Source organism: Onychostoma macrolepis, chromosome 12 (genome assembly GCF_012432095.1).
Source record: "Onychostoma macrolepis isolate SWU-2019 chromosome 12, ASM1243209v1, whole genome shotgun sequence".
Taxonomy (NCBI): domain Eukaryota; kingdom Metazoa; phylum Chordata; class Actinopteri; order Cypriniformes; family Cyprinidae; genus Onychostoma; species Onychostoma macrolepis.
In genome coordinates, this window is record NC_081166.1 from 30,455,065 (window position 1) to 30,473,704 (window position 18,640).

The window sequence follows — 18,640 nt, forward strand, 5'->3', positions numbered from 1 at the left end:
TAACAGTTAACAGACTAACAATGAAAAATACTTCTAAAGCATGTATTAATCTTAGTTAATGGTGATTCAAACATTTACTAATACATTATTAAAATCAAAAGTTTAATGTATTAATGTTTTTGAGCTAAAGTGGACAAAAATGAACAGCTTTATTTTTATTAGCTAGCATTAAGAAAGATTAAATAATGTATTGAATGTATTGCTCATTGTTAGTTAAATATATCAAATAATATTAAGTATAGTTATCAAATGGATCAAATTAACAAAAATAGCTTTAGGAAAAAAAAAATCTTTAAAGACACTGCAAACAATAACTCCTTCCCTGCATTCCTATTATTTAAATAAAATATAAAAATTAGATTTTATGTTTTCACCTTAATTTTAGTTAAAGTTTTAGTAATTTTATTTTATTTATTTTTTTAATATGTCTATATAGTTTTTAGAATTTTTTTTAATTTGCTTTTTCTTTTTAGTTTTAGTTATTTTAGCACTTCAAGTTATATCAAACAAAAATGACATCTTGCTTTGCAGCTAGCTAAAATATAAAGTTATTTATTTATTTATTCATTCATTCATTTATTTATTTCTAACTAATAACCCTGACCGTAACCATTCGATTTTCAATATTTCTTGTCATAGTCCAGAGCTTCTGTCTGGTTTTGCTCCTGTTTAATTTTGAATTCAAATATTCTATATGATTGTCTGTGATACAGACTCTGTCATGCAGTTGTGATCATCATGAAATGCGGTGTGATTACTGGGGTCCATTTCACCCATCGTCAGCTCCATCAACTGTGTTTTGGTTTTCTTAAGTGCTTTTGGTCGCTGTTCAAACAAAACTCACTCCCCCTGCATCTTAAACAACTTAATTTCTGTGTATTCTGGCCTGTTTGAAAATGTGTAATCCAAGTCCGAAACATTTTCATAACTCTTAGTTGTAAGACGGGAGGAGTACTTCATTTTATTAACAGGCTTTTAATGATATTTGCATGAAAGACGAATGTAGTTACAGTGTTTTGAACTTCATCATGTCTGTGTCTTACTTCCTGTAACATTTCACTTTCAGCTCTAACAAATGAACCTTAATAAAAGCTGTGTTTTTAACTGACCGTAAAACATGCTTGTTGAGCCTTCAGTGCTTCGGTGTATTTCATGGCAGTATGAACGCAGGCTTACAGGAGCGGAGCGGTTCTTTGGACTCGATCACAGAGAGGGCATTCATGTCCACATACACCAGCCAATCTGTACGGGAATCCCGGGGGACATGTCCACTTAAACCAGGAAGTCTGAGGTTTCCCACAATTCCTTTGAGTCCTGCTGGAGCACAAATATCCACCAGGATCAAACACGGGTTAGAGGAGCTCAGGTGGGAGGTCTGCTGGAGACTGCTTTAGTCTCAAACACACCAGGTAATGTGTTGATGTTAGTGTTACTAGTTTTACAAATCTGAAACAGAAAGTGAAACTCTTTTTAAAGCTCCTTTAGGCCTTTTTTCATTGCATTGAGATTTTACCTGGGCACTGCACAGATTATCTATCTTTTTAGGCCCAAACCCAGAAACTAGCATTTTAGCACTGCTGATTCCATTGTCCTGAAGTCAATAGATTTTTTTTTTGAACATGTTATATATATATATATATATATGTGTGTGTGTGTGTGTGTGTGTGTGTGTGTGTGTGTGTGACCCTGGACCACAAAACCAGTCATAAAAAATTGAGATTTATACATCATCTGAAATCTGAATAAATAAGTTTTCCATTGATGTATGGTTTGTTAGACAATATTTGTCTGAGATACAACTATTTGTAAATCTGGAATCTGAGGGTGCAAAAAAATCTAAATATTGAGAAAATCATCTTTAAAGTTGTCCAAATGAAGTTCTTAGCAATGCATATTACTAATCAAAAATTAAGTTTTGATATATTTACGGTAGGAAATTTACAAAATATCTTCATGGAACATGATCTTTACTTAATATCCTAATGATTTTTGGCATAAAAGAAAAACCAATAATTTTGACCCATACAATGTATTTTTGGCTATTTCTACAAATATGCCCCATATATACAGTATATAAATACCTGAAATAAGGTCTGTGATGAACACATACTCAAGATATTTTCACATTTTATTTTAAAACACCAGTAAACATACAATACACCTGTAAAATCCCCTTGTGATTTTTTATTTATTTATTTTTTTAAGATTTTACTTGTATTTAAAAAAAAAGTTGTCTAAATGGGACATTAAATATCAAGCTACTCAATAGTCACTTCCACAGCCGTATATTGTTGTTATAATCACGCTCTTGCATTTTGAAATAAAGACTTAATGATAGTGACAATAAAAGTACGCAACCAAGGTGTAGTTCATTTATAGCCTACATTTACTTTTTTACTTCCACTGGTTATATTTAGGCTTTAATTTTTTTCATTTGTGAAGATACTGTGATGAACAAAATGTAAGAAATGTAAGAATCATAAACCTTCGTAGTTAACAGAGCTTATCTTTTGCAATTAATTAATTAATTGATTAAGTGATTAAGTAATTCATTCATTTTTTTAAGGGAACCAGGGTGATGCAAACTTACATGTTGGCTTACAAAAACACCTCATGACTGCAGCGCTATATAGTGTAAAATTTAAAGGTCAAAAAAGAAAAAAAAAAAAACTAAATATTTTCTTTGATTTTATTGTTCTTTTATAGACTATTAAAAGTGTTATATTGGCATGCAGTGTTATAGGTTTATACACTCTTATAAAAATAAAGACACTTTACGATGCCACAGAAGAACCTTTTTGTCTAAATGGTTCCATGAAGAACCTTTAACATCTGAAGAACCTTTCTGTTTCACAAAAGCTTCATTGTGGCGAAAGAAGGTTCTTCAGATTATAAAAAGGTCAGAAAGAGATGGTTCTTTGACTGAATGGTTCTTTGTGGAACCAAAAATGGTTCTTCTATGGCATCACTGTGAAGAACCTTTTAAGCACCTTTATTTTTAAGAGTGTATATAAAATATTCAAATCTATAACTGGTAATAGGTTTAGGTATAACAAATAACCCCAAACTAACAATTAAGGGCTGATCCTCCATATTTATAAATACTTTGTTTCTGTAGGAATGTGTGTTCATCACTGCTGCTTCTGCTTTGCCAGTTTCTCTGCCTCCGCTGCTTTCTTCCGCTTGAGCTTCTTCTTGATGAGCAGCAGGTCGATGTAGACGGGGTAGCTGAGGACGCTGGAGGCGCAGAGGAGACCCCCGTGAAGCGCACCGGCGACGCCACAGCTGAAGATGTCCTGACCTGAAACACACAAACCACTTCAGATGCTCCGAGCTTTGCATGGCATTTAAATTTATATTTCTTAAAATATTAAAGAAATGGCTAAAACACATCTCTTCCATCTTTATTTGACCCTCTAACTCTAGCACTCTCTATAGTAATTATATTTTATATGTTTGTTTTCTTTTTTATTAAAAACACTTGCACACGTTTCGTTTTCTAACTGCTTGTTTTCTTTAAAAAAAAGTGTCTGCTAAATGACTAAATGTAAAATATATATTTTGAAAATATTTACATTCATATAATTTATATTATAAATAAGTATATTTAATATCTAAACATATTTTTGAAATATTTCTGAAATATATGCATGCATGTGCTTGTATTTATATTTACATAAGTATACACAGAACACACACATATATTATGCAAATAAAAACTTTTATTTTGGATGCGATTAATCGCGATTAATTGTTTGACAGTACTAATATATATATATATATATATATATATATATGTGTTTACATTGTATTAATATAATAACTACACATTTACTTTGACAGCCTCAAAAATACATTTTGTTTACATTTTACATAAAGGTCCAATTAGTTAACATCAACAATGAGCAATACATTTGTTACAGTATTTAATCATCTTTGTTAGTATGAGTTAATAATACAACTGTTTATTGTTAGTTCATGTCAGCTCAGGTCCTTTAAATAATAATAATACACAACGTTTGGCTTTAATAATGAGATTAACATTAAATTAAATCAATAGTGAAGCTGAATAATGACACTACTGTCTTTCTAAAGCTAAAATAGTATTAACTGATGAACTGTGCAACATTATATACTGTTGTTTTCTTGTTTATTACTGTGAAGCAGCTTTGAAAACAACCTGAACTGTAAATAAATGTGACTTGATTTCTCAATGCTTTATGAGTATTTTTCATTGTTAGTTAGTTAGTAGTAATCTAATGTTAACAAATGAAACCTTATTGTAAAGTGTTACTTGTATCTCTCAGATGTTGTTGTGTCCCCTCTTTAACCCTTTATGGAGCCCAGTATAAAAACACATCAGTATAGAGTCGGAGGAGCTGTACCTGACAAGTAAAGGTTTTTGACGGGAGTGTCGCATCGGTTTCGAGCCATGGCCTCTGCGTAGAAGCGCTCCAGATTGTGGTCAGCAGAGTAAATGGCCCCTCGGTTACAGCTGAGATAGTGCATGTTTGTCAGAGGAGTGGCGGCCTCCTGAAACACCAGCTGAACACACACACACACACACGTTTGTTTCTGTGAACTGTGGGGACTTTTCATAGACTTCTATTACTTTTATTCTGACCAAACCATATTTTCCATCCCCTAACCCAACCCTCAGGGTGCCGCTACGGATTCGGGGCCCCTGGACAGCATATTCACTTCCTGCGTTAATTTAGAAAAACGTTTGGAGCATTTTTTTGTTAGTTAAATACGTTTTTTTCTTTCCTAAAGTAACGACCAAGCGGCCAGCGGCAGACCGGCAGGCTGATCATAGCCATGTTTGATCAATTTAACCTTCTCAAATCATCACGACTTCCCTAAAATAAAATCTATAGATGAAAGTGCATATAAATAGTACGCCAAATAAAAACAAAAACTCGTGGTACTGATACGAAAAAATGGACTTTGGCGTATATATGATACGAACGTGTTTGGAGTGCATATACTGTAATACGCAGGTTTCGCGTGCATATGATACGCATCTACCCCACAACCCTAATCCTACCCATTGCGTAGCAAATACACGCCAAAGTCCATTTTTGCGTATCAATACCACGAGTTTTCATTTTTATTTGGCGTACTATTTTAAGCACTTTTATGAGATCAGGTTGACTAAAACAGTTCAACCATATAACAATGTTTAAAGGTTAAACCTAGATAAATGTGCGCTGCATCCAACAGTTTGTGCGGAGAGCGGAAGCTGAAGCGCAGGACATGGAGGCGCCAGCGCAATCAATTGCATTTTTTTCAATGGAAACACCTTAAAGTATGCCGTACTTTTTGCTCATAAAGGTAAGAGTAATAGCCTACATCATTCGGAACTGTAAAGGGTCTACTTTTATTTGTGTGCACTCACAATATCAACAAAAGTTTGTGCTTTTAAGAAAACAATGATGCGCTTTCTGCCGTCTCGTCTTGAACAGGAGCTTCACAAAAATGAACCGAAAGTCAGTGAATACATGCCTCACAGACATGATACATATATCTATTGTGACCCGTGTCCCGAGGCCTCATCAGCGTCGCCCTGGAAACGGAAGAGGAACACCTGCACGCCATTGGCTCGGGCTGGCCGGCCACACCTGAACCAAATCACCAGACACCTACAAAAGCTGCCAACCCGCACAGACTGGTGAGATACGTCTCCGACTATGAGATCGCTAACCTCCCTCTCTTTACTTGACAGAAGTGTCTGACCGGCCAGCCCCGAGGCACGATCCCCACACCGGCACCCAGCACTCATCCACGTGGAAGGAGGGAAGACGCGGATCCTGGAGCACGAGAATATCTCACACGAGCACTTCGGCACGAACACTTGGCACAATAAACGCACCCTTCGGGGCATTCATTGACCCACCTTGTCGTGTGATTCTTCCACCCGCCACACTATAGAAAGCTTTAAATTACTACTTAACAAAATAAATCAAATCGATAACAAAAACTCTGTCATTATAATCCGTGAAGATGCATCTCTCTAAAGGCGCGTCTAATGAGGAGAGTGAGTCAGGATCATCATCTTCATCTTTGCTACACTGACACAGAAAACACTAGTTTATTAGTAAATAATTCAAATATCTCCTTACTATTTCCCCTGGACACATTCATGATAATTACTTTTGCTGGGCTTTGCAGCAAGCTTTACACATTCACTCACTCTCTCTCACACACACACACACACACACACACACACATACATTCACTTACTCACTCACACACACACACACACACACATACATTCACTTACTCACTCACACACACACGCACAGACACAAACACACACACACACGCACAGACACACACACGCTGCTGAAAATTAAGCTTTGCCGCTACAGTGCATCAGTAAAGACATTTATAATGTTACAATAGATTTCTATTTGAAGCAAATGCTGTTCTTTTGAACTTTCAGGAACAAATTAGAACATAGTTGACAAATATAAACAGTAACAAATTAAAAAAAGTTGTAAATAAATTGTAATAAAATTTCACAATATTACTGTTTTTACTGTATTTTTGATCAAATAAATGTAGTCTTGGTGAGTATTTTTTATTGAATATCGCAATAAATCCTTAATAGATTCAACAATCAAATCAAGTATTTTTTCTCACTCAGATCAGTCTTATTTTAGTATCATTGATTAGTGTTATATTTTTTGTTAATATTTTGGAATAGATTTGCATATTTAGATTGTTTTAATTTTAAAGTTTTAGTAATTTTGTTGTGATGTTGAAATGATTATAATTTTTTTAAAGAGTTTTTATTAAATCGTTCTTCAAGAGGGTCAGGGTTTGGCTGTGAATTCTCACAATTTGCATTTTCATTAGTGACTTTTTTTTTTTTTTTTTTTTTGAAAGACTGTTTATGATTGTGTACATTGGTTCAATTAGAGTTGATGTCATTTTCCTGGAGCTCTTGCTTAGTCACATGACATTTATAGTTCAGATGATTGGCTTAAAAACTGTATCTGGATCAAAGCAGCTGTGATTGAGATGAATGTGAATGCTAACGGATCACGTTCTCCGTGTATTATAGACCAGTCCATGATCGGCTGTGGGTGGTTCGTGAGCAGGAGACTAACGATATGTTTTACAGAGATGTTGTTGATAAAACATCAGCTACAGTTTAATGCTTAACCTTATAATCGTATCGCAGTGTTTAGTCAAACTATGAATGACTAACTTGACCTACTTGACTCTGCACATTAAAGAGGAATAGGACAAAAGCATTTTAGTATTAAAAAGTCACTATTTTTCATGTATAATAACAGATTTCGAGTTTAGTACCTTGTCTCTGAGTTTTGGGAAGTGTTTGCAGGCCCAGTCAAACAGACAGCTGGCGAATCTCATCTTATAGTGGAAATAATCCTCGCCTCTTTTCCTCACTCTGGTGTCTCTCCACTCCTCAAACCATTCGTAATTCACCATGGTCAGGATGGTCATACACGACTTGCCTGGAAAACGAGGAATACGTCGTTAACATATGACATTATTAACAGCACAACAGACTCCTGATTTACATTCACAGCTACAAAGAACAAACACAACCTTTAAAAATGCAAACAGACTTTGAAGTATGATGAAAAGTAACAAAATAAAATTCTCACTAAATATTAACTGTCTAAATAAATTAGTGTATATAGGCAGTTAAATCAGTATTTATTTAAAAGGAATGAACACTTTTCTTCTGCAAAGGCACACTAAAGTAATCAGTAAAGGCATGTTGCAAAAGATTTCTGTTTCAAATAAATGCTGTTCTTTTGAACTTTCTGTTCATCTGTGAATCCTGAAAAATAAAATGTATCACGGTTTCCACAAAACAAATTGTGCAACACAACTGTTCTCAACATTAATAATAATCAGAAATGTTTCTTGAGCCGCAAATCAGTATATTATTATGATTTCTGAAGATCATGTGACACTGAAGACTGCAGTAATGATGCTGAAAATACAGCTGCGCATCACAGAAATAAATTACAGTTTAACACATATTCACATAGAAAACAGCTGTTTTAGATTGTAATAATATTTCACAATTTTTCTGATTTTACTGTATTTTTGATCAAATAAATGAAGCTTTGGTGAGCCTTTTGAATGGTAGCGTACAGTGAATGACTGGCATTGGTCAGCATTGGTCAGCTGATGGTCAGATGTTACCTGGGTGCCGGAGCTGTGATGTGGGGTCTTTGGCTGACGGGAAGGTGATGAGCGCCATGGGAATGTTCTCTGGTGCTTCGTCTTTACTCATACTGAAGAACTCATCCATCCTACAGGTGAAAAGGTGGCTTTACTGTACATTTACTGCACTTACACATGATGCACTTGATGTGCAGTTCCATCAGAAAACAACAGGAGAGTACAGGAAGTTTGGAAAGGACTGGAGATATGTTTTCCCACAGGCAGGGAGATAAGAATTGCTTCTTGGGCTGAGAGCAGAAACCCTGTCCAGACAGAAGTATGGCAGCAGGCCCAGAGAGAGAGAGAGAATGCTTTAGGCAACAGCACTATCTAGTGTTTGAGCAGCACAACCGCAACTGATTCACTTAGTTAGCATCTACATGTTGCCTTTATAGCTGACACGTCATTGTTTTTGTTTTTTAAATGCATTTATTTTATATTATGGTGAATCTGTGTTTTTTGTCTTCCCTTGTGAAAAAAAGAGAAGCACTTACAGTTACTATAATTTTAATTAAATAAAGGGCCACTTAACTGTGCTTAAAGAGAGTGCTTAAAAAGTGCACTGTGTAATAATGTCACATTTGTTTTACTTTAAAGCATGCATTTAAAATCATTATGGTTTAATAATATTTACTTGTGCTTTAAAGAAGTTCACTTATTTTGATGTCTTTATTAACATACTAAAGCACACCTAAAGCAGTAGATTATAACTGTGGTATTTGATATTACATTTAAATTTAATTTAAGTTTGATGTGCTAAATCGCAACTTCATCATTACAAATGTGTAATTACAAACATATGCCATATAAGTTTCAGTGGTAATGACATTAAAGTATATTTTCGTTTTACTAAAACGAAATATAAAGTACATAGAAAGATGGGTTACACTTTATTTTAAGGTGTCCTTGTTACAGTGTAATTATACTTTTAAGTACTGAGTAATTTTGTGCTGATAGCAAAAACATGCAAAGTGTAAAAGGACACATTAAAATAAAGGGTTACTGAAAGATGTACTAAAAAAAACGATTATTGCATTTGAAATAAATTTAAACAATAACAAATTTTCATTTAATTGCAAATAGCATGCAATTAAGTGTCATAGCATAAGCTCATACTTAAGTATATTCTTTTAAATTATATTAAATGCTCTTTTTTTTAAATTATGCTAAAATATACTTTTTCACAAGTGCTTCATTCATTGTTTCACTTTTTTAAGTCATTACATTTAGGTTTAGAGGAAAAATTGTTATTGTTTTCATTCGGAATGGTGAATAGTACTTTCTAAATGCATGCTATTAAATAATCATATTGAATAGTAAACAGGTATCTTGTCTTTGCACTTTTTTTAAAATATATATTCTACATTGTAAATGCAACAGTATGATATTGCTAAAGTAGTATTGTATTGTAAGAAAAATATGTTCAAAAATGTTCTCGTTTGAAACTTCTTGTAATTGCTTTAGATGATATATCTGTGTTTATATTTATGTGCCAGGTAAATGTAAATATAAATAATATAATTATTAATACTTCATGTGTTAATATTGTAGTAGGGTGTGTTGTTTTGTGTTGTGTTTTTGGATCAGGACCCCCTTGAAAACGAGATGATGCATCTCAAGGGGTTTTTCCCAAAGAATAAAATCTGTTGCAGTCTTGTGTGATACTGACATGGCATCCATGTCGTTGGATTTGAAGAGCCAGATGCTGGTGGGCACGATGTCTAACTCCTCCTGCGTCGCATCGAACCCCGAGAACACGAGGAACGAGGCTTTACCTGGCCTCATCATATCCAGACGACTCTGAATCTCTGAAAGATCGGCGAAGAGTGCATCTATAGTCTCTCAAGAGCAGTTACACATTAAAGATGGTTTATTGCAGCACATAGTTCACCTGGTTTGACTTGTATTTCCGGAGGTAAGAGTTTCTGGAAGGTGTTGAAGATCCCACAGTTGGAGATGATGACAGGAGCACAAATCTCCACATGCTCATCGCCTTTCTTCACCGTCACTCCTGTCCATCAAACCACGAGGCAGCTCGATCAATGCACACATGCAGCGGTGGCCAAAATTACTAGAACACAGTATTTACAGCAGCTAAAAATGGTTTGAAGTCAGTCATTTCTATCTTTTGCTGTAGTGTGTCAGTAGGAAATATCCGTTTACATTTCCAAACATTCATTTTGCCATTAATTGTAATAATCCAGTGAGATTTTTGAGATGTGATCTGATCATCATCGGTCTGTCTGGAATGACATGAAGAAATCATGTCTGATATTTCCTACTGACACACTACAGCAAAAGATAGAAATTACTGACTTCAAACCATTTTTAGCTGCTGAAAATACTAGTGTTGTAATCATTTTGGCCACCACTGTTTTATTTATTATTGCAGTTTTAATTTGACTCACCATAAGCAGCTCCCTTCTTGTCGACCAGGATCCGGCTGACAGGAGCTCGGACCAGAACGCTGCCCCCGTGTTTCTGTATGACTTTAGTGATGTTGAAGGGGATCTCACTGGCGCCCCCTTTAGGATAATACGCGCCACGCTTGAAGTGGTGCAGCATCAGAGCATTGATCATACAGCTGGAATCTTTAGGAGACACGCCTGGAGAAAACAGCACACAAACACTTCTCCAGCCGTGATGTATTATATCGCAGCCAAATCGACTTTGCATTGATTTTTGAGTTGGAAACTGCATTTTTCCTGAAATAAACGTGCATGGAAAGTGTCGACGCTGATGTTTTGTGGAATGCGAGTTTGAAATTTATATTACGATTATGATGTTTCGATTGCAATTCTGATCATATTTAATGAATAAAGACATCCTGAAGGGTGGTGCTGGGGAGGTGGAGGGTTTCTGATTACAGCAAACACAGAACCAAACTATTTATATATTAAGCAGCAAGCTCATTGGCTGCCGGATCAGCAGAGGCCAATAAGCTCACCTCATGTTGTGATGATGTCGTCGTTTGCAGATTGCATTGAGAACCAGCGCCATCTAGAGTTTCATGACTGAACTGGATATAGGTCAGACACAAAATGCGCACTACGTTAAAGGTGTAAGTTTTAATCAGTTCACGCATGTTAATTTAATTAGAATCAAACCCATGCTGTCGTTAAGCACCATGTTGTAGAGGAAAGCAGACAGAAAATACTGTTTATGATATTATGTACTGTTTTAAAAATCACGTGTTCTCATGTTATTTGCGGGTGTGTGAGAAACAGAGAGAAGTATTAATGTTAAATGAGCTATTATTATAATTTTTTTTTTTTTACTGTAATATGCCTTAGTTTCAGTTATTTAGTACAAAGTTAAACTAAATAAAAATGTGGAAAATTTGCCTTGGCAACTAGCTGAAATAAAATATGTTTCTTTCTTTCTTTCTATTTTTTTTAGAAATTAAATAATTTAATTTTCATTTCATCACATGGTGCTTTCCTGGAATGCTTCATGTACAGAAAGCCTCACCGTAGAAGAAATATGAGAAGATCACATGCAAGTCCTTGTTGGTGGTCAGTCTGTTGTTCACCTCTGTGGCATTGGAGCCTGAGAGACGAAAGATGGACGAGCAGAAGTCAGCGATGCCACTTTTGAGCAGAAACAGAGCCAACCACTGTGGAATCAGCTTTAGGATGGCCAAATAATGAATCTTCCTGGCTGTGACCTGTGCACAACACAGAGGAGAAGAGATGAGCACTGAGACAAGAATAATGAGCTTAAGGGTTAAGAGCGGTTATTTTATTTTATTTTATTTTATAATTTCATTTCATTTCATTTTTTTTTCATTTTTAATGTAATTTAATTGTTAATTTAAATTAAATTTTTAATTTTCATTTTAATTTTAATTAAATTTTTGTTTAATTTTAATTTAATTTTAAATTTATTTTTATTTCATTTTAATTTTCATTTTAATTTTAATTTAATTTTAATTTAATTAAACTTTATTTTATTTTATTTTATTATTAATTTAATTTTAAATTTATTTTTATTTCATTTTAATTTTCATTTTAATTTTAATTTTTAATTTAATTTAAAATATTTCATTTCATTTTATATGTAAAAATGATAGAAGTACTCAATACATAGACAAGATTAAATAAGAACAAAGAAAAAAATATAAACTTATATTGCATGCATAAGTGAAAGGCACATAGTAAATCTCTTAATCGTGAATATTAACTAGGTGACCTAATTATTTTCCAAATGATTTTCTACAAAGGCAAATGAGCGCAGTAGGACAAGCATTGAGCATTCTTTCGGTCCACTCACTGCCAATGCAAACACCGCACCGGTTTGGTTTAGAGACATGAGACGACAGACGTGGATGCTCTACCTTCATGATCTTGAAGAACTCCTCCACAGCTTTGACATCATCAGGAAAGTGCTTCTTCAGGTTCTGCTCCATCTCAGTCTTGCCGCTCAAGACGGCGTAGTCTCTCCGTTTCCCGCTGTCATCAATCACGATGCTGTCAAAATGCTGCGGTAGCTCCACAAACTCCAGCTGACCCTCAGTGATTTGGTCCAAAGCAACCTTCAGCAGACCGTTTTCATGCAGCTGACCGAAGTAGTGGAGTCCTTTTGACATGTAAAATTAAACAAACTCAATTTAAGGACCTACAGTAGATTTGATCTTGAGGCATCAAGAAACAATTCACCCACAAAGCCTTTACCTAACTAACACGGAAGTAAAAGGTAAGTCGCATTGGTGTATAAACGGCATTTTATTATTCCTTTCAGAAATAATGTAAAATACTTGTAAATAAAATTAAATGTTTACAAAAGCCTAAAGGAATACTTGACCCAATAATGAAAATGTACTCTTCCTCAGGATCATCAGAGATCAGGATGAGTTTGTTTCTTCATCAGGTTTGTAGAAATGTGTCTCTGCATCAGTGTCTCAGCAATGGATGCTCTGCAGTGAATGGGTGCCGTCAGAATGAGAGTCCAAACAGCTGATAAAAACATCACAATAATCCACAGCACTCCAGTCCATCAGTTAACATCTGGAGAAGACAAAAGCTGAAACACATCCAGCATTAAGACGTTTTTAACTAAAATATGAGTCCATAATCCATAATAACGCTTCTTCCAGTGAAGAAGTGTTCTGGTCCGAATCAAGAGACAAATCTGCACAGATCAAAATAGTTCAAAAACAGCTCTAAACAAATATGTGGCTGGATTTTGATGTGAGAGACAACAGCAGATGCACTTTTTCACTGGAGGAAGCGTTATTATGGATTATGGACTCATATTTGAGTTAAAAATGTCTTAATACTGGATTAGTTTCAGCTTTTGTCTTCTCCAGATGTTAACTGGTGTGGATTATTGTGATGTTTTTATCAGCTGTTTGGACTCTCATTCTGACGGCACCCATTCACTGCAGAGCATCCATTGCTGAGACACTGATGCAGCGACACATTTCTACAAACCTGATGAAGAAACACACTCATCCTGATCTCAGATGAACTGAGAGTACATTTTCTCCCATATGGATCAATAACCACGCTCTATGGTAAGGAATGGTACACACCCACATCAAACTCGAAGCCCTTCTCAGTGAAGGTGTGACAGCAGCCTCCGGCCACATCGTGCTGCTCCAGAACCAGGACTCTCTTCCCCGCTTTGGCCATCGTCGCTGCAGCCGTCATTCCTCCGATCCCACTGCCGATCACAATTGCATCCAGATTCTTTGGAATCTTCTCCTTGGTAAATCCTGGAAATGCATTATATGCACTCATGTTTCATAAAAATGAGAAAAAAACCCTAATTCAAAGCAGCAGTCTTTAGTAAAAAGTAATATATTTAAAATACATTTATTTCATGCTAAGTATAGTTCAAATCTATTACTGACAGATAACTCGAGACTTGCTAATATAAAAATCACAATTAAACTGAACTTGGCATATTACTTGTGCACAATGCACTTTTCTTAATATTAAGTCTAAAAAGTGCTTTAATGTCACTTTTGATGAGGATTTTGAATAATATCAGACTTTAAATGTAAAATATTTCAAGTGTACCTGAAGTACTTGCAATAGTTCCACTTTAGCACAATAAAAAAGTATATATTTAATTTACTTCAGCACTACTTCTGTACAATTCAAGTGCATTAAGTACAAAATTAGTCGTTCCGGTTTAGCAGACTTTAAGTATACCAGTTTAGTATACTAAAAATACAATTGCAGGACATTTTATAAAACTCTATTTGTAGTAAACTTAGCATGAGATAAATGTATTTCAAATACATTTAAGTATATTTATTTTTCTTAAGTAACATTTTACAGCAGAAACACAGTGAGTGATATGAGGAATGAACAGTCCTGATCTGGGTTAACTCCCAGCATTCTGTGCTGAAAGGTTGGTGTATTATGAAAAAGCCTGATAAGGAGTTTGTAGTATGGCCACTAAATATTACCAAATACAGCATTATCTTTCAAATTAAGGGTTTGAGCTCTACAAGTGTTATCACAGTCAGCTAATCTAATTAAGATACTGGCATAGCCATTGACACACATGTTAATTGTTTTACAATAGGATTGACAAGACTTTACATAATTAGATTACCTTAAACAGTTTACATGTTCTGTTTCAGTGTGTGTATCTGATATGACGAATACTACTTTCTAAAGTAATAAAGGATATGCACATATGCATAATTGTAACTGTGGTGTGTTATTTGATATTACATTTAAAGTTAATATATATTTTAAAAAAAGGATTAAATTGCAACTCATCATTACAAAGGTGCAATTACAAATATATTAAAAATTATGACATATGAGTTTCAACAGAAATTAGTTAAGATGCTTGTCAGTATATGCAGCAGTATTTTAATTTCAAAAACAACAGAAATATGAAACTTCATATGAATATGTGCTTAAATCTTAAGTGTGTCAAAAAAGTACAAATGTCAACTAATTGCATATGAACTATAAAAATGTTAATTTAATTGTAAATAGCATGTAGTAAAGTGTCTGAAAACATTACATTCAGTTCACACTTAAGTGTATTCATTTAACGTATATTATTTCTGTAATAATTGTTATTATTTTAAAAAAGTATGCTAATGTGTATTACTTTTATAGTGGTGTCATTACACCACTATAAGAATAAGAGAATAGTAAGAGAATAGTATTATTTAAAATAAATAAATAAATGTTTACTGTGTTCTATAGGATGCTTATTTTAAACACGATGATTAAATGATGGAAGTGCATTCAGCAGAAACATGCTCATATGTTGCATTTGAAGATTAGCTCACATTAGATTGTCCATTTGCTTTTAAAAGCTGCAGATTAGCAGAACAGGCTTAAAACACTCTCGGGTCATTCGGAGGTCAAAGAAGCATTTAAGCATCTAAAGAAGTCTGGAGATTCACCTTGTTTGAGCACTTTGTCTCTCTTCCTCTGGTCCAGCTCTAAAGGTCCTGCAGGCCTCACTGACTCCACTGTAAACGGACTGGGCTTTCTCAGCAGATACCAGGACGTTCCCCCGGCCCAAATCAGGACGAACACCAAAAACAGCAGCAGCCACATCCTGAAGAACTGACTCAAATCCCAAATCTATCTGCTCAAATCTTGAGTTTCTTGAAAAACTAAGAGTGTTGCACATAGGAAGCTTATACGGGAGTTTTAATCTGAAGATGGACGCTTGATGAAAGTCTTGTTTTATAAGCAAGCAAAGAGCAAAGGTCTCAGCGAATGAGTTTGCAGTGAAGCAACACTCGAGTGTCATACGTAATCGATTGAGATAAGAGTGGTAATATTTAATAAAAGCTTTAGCCCACATACAGATCCAAAGAAAACATTTATGTTAGGGAGGTAAACAATGAATAATCGGTTTACTTTGTTTCAAGCACAATGAACACAAGGAAGTATCTGGGTACTTCAAGCATACTTTAAAGGGATAGTTCACCCTTTAAGCACCCACATGAGTATGTATATATAAATATGTGTGTGTGTGTGTGTGTGTAACTATATGTGTGTGTGTAACTATATGTGTGTGTGTGTGTGTGTGTGTGTGTGTGTTGCATAAATGTAAAACCCAAGCAGACTTATTGTAGTTACTTTAATTGGGCCTGGAGAACCTTATCGATATATGTCTTTCATAAAGTCATATAGATAAACACAGTGCACATACAAAGATGTTTTTGTCTTATCTTAATTACCTTATCTGGTTATGATAACTTGAAGAATAAATTTCCACACTCTTGCTTAATTTAACAAGATAAAAAAAAAAAACTCAAAGCAGCTGAGACGTGAAGATAAAGCCTTTTGCTGAAAACAACATCAGGACTGATAAAAAATTATGTTTTCTACATTCATAAAGTAATAATTATCCTTTGCTACTCTGAGGTGCTTAATGATTGCTTTGAGTTTCATCAGTGTACTGTATGTGTATATATATATATATGTGTGTGTGTGTGTGTGTGTGTTATTCCACACAGATAAGATATTGTATACAAACAAATTTCCTATATATTTAGAAAAAAATATATATAATTTTTTATTATTATGAAAAAAAATTACTTTTCATACATACTTATTCATGTATTTCTCAGAACATCTTTAATTTTCTGTGCCAATTCTACAGTGTATTTTAATGAAATGGTCTCGATCATTTACTCACCTTTTTCCAACCCTATATGAGTTTCATTCTTCTGTTGAACAGTAAAGAAGACAAATAAGAAACAGTCGATGGTTGTCACTGACTTCCATTGTATGGGAAAAAAATCAATGGCTACCATCAACTGTTTAGTGGCCAACAATCTTCAAAATATCTTCTTTGGTGTTCAACAGAACAAAGAAACTCATAAAGGTTTGGAATGACATGAGGGTGTTTACATATATATATATACATATATATATATATATATATATATATATATATGCATACATACATACATACATACACACAAACACACACACACACACACATATATATACTGTACACACATACATAATTATACATGCATACATGCATACACACACACACACACACACACACATATATATACTGTACACACATACATAATTATACATGCATGCATACATACACACACACACACACACACACACACACACATATATATACTGTACACACATACATAATTATACATGCATGCATACATACACACACACACACACACACACACACACATATATATACTGTACACACATACATAATTATACATGCACACATACATACACACACACACACACACACACACACATATATACTGTACACACATACATAATTATACATGCATGCATACATACACACACACACACACACACACACACACACATATATACTGTACACACATACATAATTATACATGCATGCATACATACACACACACACACACACACACACACATATATACTGTACACACATACATAATTATACATGTACACATACATACACACACACACACACACATATATATACTGTACACACATACATAATTATACATGCACACATACATACACACACACACACACACACACACACACACACACACATATATATACTGTACACACATACATAATTATACATGCACACATACATACACACACACACACACACACACACATATATATATACTGTACACACATACATAATTATACATGCATGCATACATACACACACACACACACACACACACACATATATATATATACTGTACACACATACATAATTATACATGCATGCATACATACACACACACACACACACATATACTGTACACACATATAATTATACATGCATACACACACACACATATATATAATTATACATGCATACATACACACACACACACACACACACACACACACACATATATATACTGTACACACATACATAATTATACATGCATGCATACACACACACACACACACACATATATATACTGTACACATACATAATTATACATGCATGCATACATACACACACACACACACACACACACGCATGCACGCACACTTTACTTGTCACACAGTTTCTGAAAGCTGTCACTCTAACAGCAGAAACACACACCAAATCAGTAAAACCTTACACTAATTCTCAGCCTTTGACTCAGTTTTCAATTTCATAAAACAAACACTTTTTGCAAAACACACCACACAATTCTCTTTATAACACACTAAAGTCTAAGAGGAAATATCTTGATATTAATTCCTGTTAGTTACATAGAGAACTGTGTGTTGTGTTTTGCAAAAAGTGTTTTATGAATTTGAAAAGGCTGAGAATCAGTGTCTGGTTTTGCAGATTTGGTGTGCTTCTGCTGTTTGAGTGACAGCTTTCAGAAACTGTGAGACAAGGAGAGATTTAGTGTGGAATCAGCTGAGAAAAACTGTAAGGAGCTCATGAAAGAAGAGCTTTAGGTTTTGAATAACTGTGTGTATATGATATATCCAGAAAT

The 18,640-nt window shown here is 34.5% G+C and overlaps 1 protein-coding gene across 4 annotated transcripts; it reads right to left on the reverse strand.

Moving 5' to 3' along the window:
• Positions 1-751: 751 nt before the first annotated feature.
• Positions 752-15,868, reverse strand: si:ch1073-13h15.3 (inactive all-trans-retinol 13,14-reductase). 4 transcript variants are annotated; one of them, XM_058792738.1, is made up of 12 exons: positions 15,593-15,868; positions 13,745-13,927; positions 12,548-12,789; positions 11,683-11,878; positions 10,620-10,817; positions 10,103-10,222; positions 9,881-10,019; positions 8,191-8,300; positions 7,321-7,487; positions 4,386-4,545; positions 3,106-3,301; positions 752-1,314 (listed from the first exon to the last, which is right to left on the reverse strand). In XM_058792738.1, exons 1-11 carry the CDS (start codon positions 15,747-15,749, stop codon positions 3,132-3,134), a joined length of 1,842 nt encoding a protein of 613 aa, XP_058648721.1. In that variant the 5' UTR covers positions 15,750-15,868; the 3' UTR covers positions 752-1,314; positions 3,106-3,131. The 4 variants fall into 4 exon arrangements, 3 of the variants coding, with proteins under 3 accessions (XP_058648721.1, XP_058648720.1, XP_058648719.1); XM_058792737.1 differs by having other exon boundaries at positions 752-1,317; XR_009273582.1 differs by lacking the exon at positions 752-1,314 and adding an exon at positions 2,111-2,794 and having other exon boundaries at positions 2,980-3,301.
• Positions 15,869-18,640: the final 2,772 nt, after the last annotated feature.

Excerpts from the sequence above, each read along its gene's own strand:
- si:ch1073-13h15.3 (XM_058792738.1), bottom strand. The coding sequence starts at position 15,749 with ATGTGGCTGCTGCTGTTTTTGGTGTTCGTCCTGATTTGGGCCGGGGGA. Across the intron at positions 13,928-15,592 it reads AGACAAAGTGCTCAAACAAG|GATTTACCAAGGAGAAGATT; the intron begins GTGAATCTCCAG and ends ATGCATTTCCAG. Across the intron at positions 10,818-11,682 it reads CTTCTCATATTTCTTCTACG|GCGTGTCTCCTAAAGATTCC; the intron begins GTGAGGCTTTCT and ends TGTTTTCTCCAG.